Raw genomic sequence first — 4,585 nt, forward strand, 5'->3', positions numbered from 1 at the left:
TGTTGGATGAGTGGTGGATCTGGTACCTATTGGTCCGGCAGAATGGTGGATGGGTCTTTGGAGCGATTGATGAGTGACTGTAAAGGCACTCTAACGCCCAAGTCAAAGAGATAGAAAGGTAGAGAATATGTGTATAAGGTAGAATTGATTGTACGTGAGAGAGCGATTGAACTTTCTTTTTATATGTGGCTTAAATTATCTTATCTTTCGATATAGAAGTCCCACTTTGTCAAAGATTAGCGAGGTTGTTAGAATCCTGAGGATATCATAATGGTTTGGATGATGGGCCCAGTCGGGTCACGCTGTAATGGGTCAGTGAAGGCCCGTACATCAGGTCCGGAACATCTATAAATTAAAATTAAAGGAGATCATTTTCTAAGAAAGCTGCATTTCCTACTTTTATTTTTGGAATTATTAGCATTTGTCATATTTGTAACATCCAACTTGAAAAAATAATGCAAAAACTAGCCAGAAGTATATATTTTAAGGTGAATTCTAAACCACCCTCCTTAAAATAACATGGAACTTACTTTCTATGATGTGTCATTTTCTAATTGGATTATATCTTAATCTGATAACTGACTATACTTGTAACTTGAGTTTATTCAATTAGAGTTAATACTTTAACCATATTAGGGCTATTTTGTAATTAAGTTATTATTTAAAATGGTGATTATTTAAACTATTAATAATCAAATTTTCTTTTTTCCCCAAATTGTTTTTTCTTAAAAAAACACTTTTGAAATCCTGTTACTTCAAGCACATTATCACTCTGTCCTTCTTTTTTCTTCTCATAGCTTCATTGTCCTCCCAAGCATCATTGCCACTGTCGTGATAAGCAGCGCTGACGTTGTCGCTATCTTCTACCCTCTCACTCTGTCTCTCTTTATACTGTAGATCATCTCTTAACGATATTGTTGAAGTCCCGTCGCAGTAGTTGTTACTGTTGTTATCACAACTCTCCCTACAACCTCTTTACTTTTGAGATTAGGTCTTTATTCTATCTTTTTCTTTGTTTTATGTACTTTAATTTTATTTTAAATTAAGTTAATTGGAATGCAAATAGGTAATTGGAATAAAAGTATCTTTAATTTTTATTCAGAAGTACTAAGTGCAATGAATTGAAATAAAAAGACAATGCAAGGTCTAATATGAATGATGATTGTTTTGGGTTTCTAAAAGGATGTTTAATAATAAATAATTGAATAAAAATAAAGTAATAGATATATTTAATTTATTTATGTGCTAAAATTTGATGATTGTATATGCTATATCTTTTACAGGTTGATAAAGATAGATACCACAACAAGAAAATCTACAATATAGTGGTTGTTACAATTTGAGAATTGAGAATACTTTTTCTGATATATGTTAGGATTCTCTCAAATCTCTTCTCATTATATGATAAGAATATAATCAAATATTTTAATGAATATAGTACACTTATTTTATGTCAAATGGATATGTATAAAAGAATATAAAAATAATTTGTATATCTTTTGATGTTTAAGGAATAAAATGTATAAGATATAAATTTCAAAAGGTAAAGTGTAATTAATTAACTCTAAGTTATTTAGGTAATATGGTTGTTGCTTAAGTTTGCTATGTTCGTTGTAGTTAAATCCAAGGTAAATTTGGCTTGATAAAAGTGGAAAGAGATTGGTTCAATGGCCAATTGAAGAGGTTGAAAAGCTAATTCATAAACAAATTAATATTACCAAAGAAAATCTCCTTAGTGATCAACTCTTCAAGTCTCAAGCATCACTGCGTCACAGGTAAAGTTAACTAATTAATTGGTGCTATATTTTTTTAAATTTGTCGCAATGAAGGTTGTTGTAAAATTGATGTTTGAGATATTTATACTAAGTACAAAATGGTTAAATCTAAATGGTGTCGGTCCATAAATACTATATAACAAAAAAGGAAATAGATCAAGAAGTAGCATAATTGGACTATTTGGTTTGTTAGCTTTGGTTTCCAAGGATTTCAGAGAGCACAATTTACTATTCTTCAAAATATATAAAGCTCCAAATAGACATGTATGCCTAAAGTGTAGAATATAATCAACCTCATATGCCATATGATATGCTCTATCTTAATTATTTATGTTTTCTTTCTTTTTCTCATTCTCTTTATTTATATACTGTGTTTTATTTCTTTTGAATGTGAATTATATATCATATTTATTTATTAATATTTGATTTATTATTGGAAACTTTATTCCTACTTGATTAAACTTATATGTATTTCAGTTAAGAGAATGTCAAGAAAAACATATATAGTTTATGTTGTTACAGTAGATAAAAAAAATTTTAAAGAAGAAAAATATTAGTTGGTTATTGGCAGTTAGAAGAAAAATCAAAAGACATGGGAGCATATGACACGGTGCAATGATGACAAGTGAATTAGGTGGATATTAGGTGATACGAATGAATAATACTAGGTGAGTTAATTGATAAATTATTGGATAAGTTTGTAATAAGTGTTAATAAATTGAGTGTGGAAATCTTGAAAAGAGATATTGTGATAGGCATGGAGTAGATGCTTAGAAGGTAGTTTTATGTGAATTAGTAGTGGCGGTTCTAATTTATATTTGTGAAATGTTAATTGTGTGGTGTTTTGTTAGTATTTTTATAAAATATAAATATGTGCTTATTTTTGGAAATGAAACCGTCCAATAGAATTTTTTTAGAACACATTCCGATGAGGAATTTTCAAGAGAAAGAAGAAGAGTTTTTTGACGATGATTCAGATGTTGATGAAGATAAACATTAAGTTAAGAGAATAGTAGAGTTTTCATGAGAAGATATCATGCAACTTGAGTTTGCAGATGAGGATGTTGTCTATTGATTTTACATGACTTATGCAATGATACACGGTTTCGCTGTGAGGTTTGATAAAGTCAGACATGTTAACGATAGTCATGTAATATGTTAGCGATAGTCGTGTAATAATGCACCACATTGTTTGCAATCAGGAGAGCTCAAGAAAGGAAGAGGTTGAAAAGGACAAAAGAATCAAGGATCATTGACCCCTAACTCGAAGTAGGTGCCTTGCAAAAATTCGTGTAAGAGTGGATAGAAAAATATCTAAATAAAAGGTTATTTCTTTTTACGAAGAGCATTCTCATGATTTGGTGGATCCACTCAACGTTAACATTATGCATGAGTATTGCATATTGAGTGATGCAGATAAAGTTCAGGTAAAAAATTTGCAAGACATAAGCATCAGGAGCTATCACATATTGGGATACTTGACTGTTCAAAAAGATGGATATGTAAGCTTGTCATTCAACCAAAAAGATATGTACAACCTCATTACTCAACATAGAAAGAAAAAGGTGAAGGGTAGTGATGCTAATGCTGCAATAAGCTACTTGAGAGGTAAAGCTGGAGATGATTCTTATTTCTTTGGAAAGTATACATTAAGTAACGTTAATCGATTAGAAAATTTATTTTGGGCTGATAGGACTAGCCATATTGATTATGAGTATTTTGGGAATGTGTTGACATTTGCTTCGACTTACAATAGGAACGTCTACAATAAATTACTTATATTTTCTGGTAGCAATCATCATGGGCATACTATCATATTTGGATGTGGTCTTCTTTTTCTTAATGAGGATATTAGTTTATACAAGTGGCTCTTGCAAACCTTTTTGGAAATAATAGGGAATAAACACCCTAGGTTGGTTGTTACCGATAAACATCTTTCAATGAGAGAAGTCATTAAACAAGTCTATCCCTATGCAATATATCGATTATATGCATGGCATTTACATAGGAATGCATGTGAGAAAGTTAAGAACTATGGATTTCTAAATGACTTCAAGGAGTTGATATATGTTAATGCGAGTGTTGAAGAGTTTGAGGTCAAGCAGAGACACATGGTGGAGAAGTATAACTTATCAAGTAACTATTGGGCCGACCAAACTTATGAGTTGAGATATTTATGGGCTCTCGCACATTTGAGGAACCAATTTTTGGACAAATTGGGACAGCATCCTAATGTGAAGGGATTAACTCTCTAATAGAGGCATATGTGAGAAAGAAAGACACCTTTTTTAAATTCATCAATAACATAGAGACTATTATTAGGCATTACAAGAATAATAAAGATTTTCATAGTTCAATAGTAAATATACTGATCCAGTACTTGTGACTCCTTTGTTGGCACTTAAAGGTTTTACTGTAAAGACTTTCACTCGTAATATTTTTTCTGAGGTCGGGAAGGAAATCAAGGATGCTTGTGCTATGAATGTAGACTTGGTAAGTTAGGGTGCTAAAAAACTATTTTTCAAGCGTAATAGTTTTGGGATGCCAAAGATTGAGCATGTGGTTGAGTTTAATAGAGTTGAAGGGATATTTCATTGTGAATGTATGTGGTTCAAAAATAAAAAAATTTTCTACAGGCACATATTTAGATGCTTAAAGTACCAACATGTTGAAATTATTCCAAAACACTTAGTATGCAAGCAAAGGACAAAGAATACCAATAATGGTTTTATCAAGTCAATTGTAGATTATCCAAGTAATTTTGATAAGGTACTCAAGTTTTATTTGGGTGTGTTTGGTGCTGAGTGTTC

General features: G+C 31.1%; 1 protein-coding gene across 1 annotated transcript; it reads left to right on the forward strand.

Annotated features, from left to right (window-relative positions):
- The first annotated feature begins 3,160 nt into the window (after positions 1 to 3,160).
- On the forward strand, positions 3,161 to 4,030 carry LOC140184878 (protein FAR1-RELATED SEQUENCE 5-like). Its single transcript, XM_072238073.1, has one exon. The coding sequence runs from the start codon at positions 3,161 to 3,163 to the stop codon at positions 4,028 to 4,030; it is 870 nt and encodes a 289-aa protein (XP_072094174.1).
- The last annotated feature ends 555 nt before the right edge of the window (positions 4,031 to 4,585 follow it).

The sequence above is a fragment of the Arachis hypogaea genome, chromosome 5 (genome assembly GCF_003086295.3).
Source record: "Arachis hypogaea cultivar Tifrunner chromosome 5, arahy.Tifrunner.gnm2.J5K5, whole genome shotgun sequence".
Taxonomy (NCBI): Eukaryota; Viridiplantae; Streptophyta; class Magnoliopsida; order Fabales; family Fabaceae; genus Arachis; species Arachis hypogaea.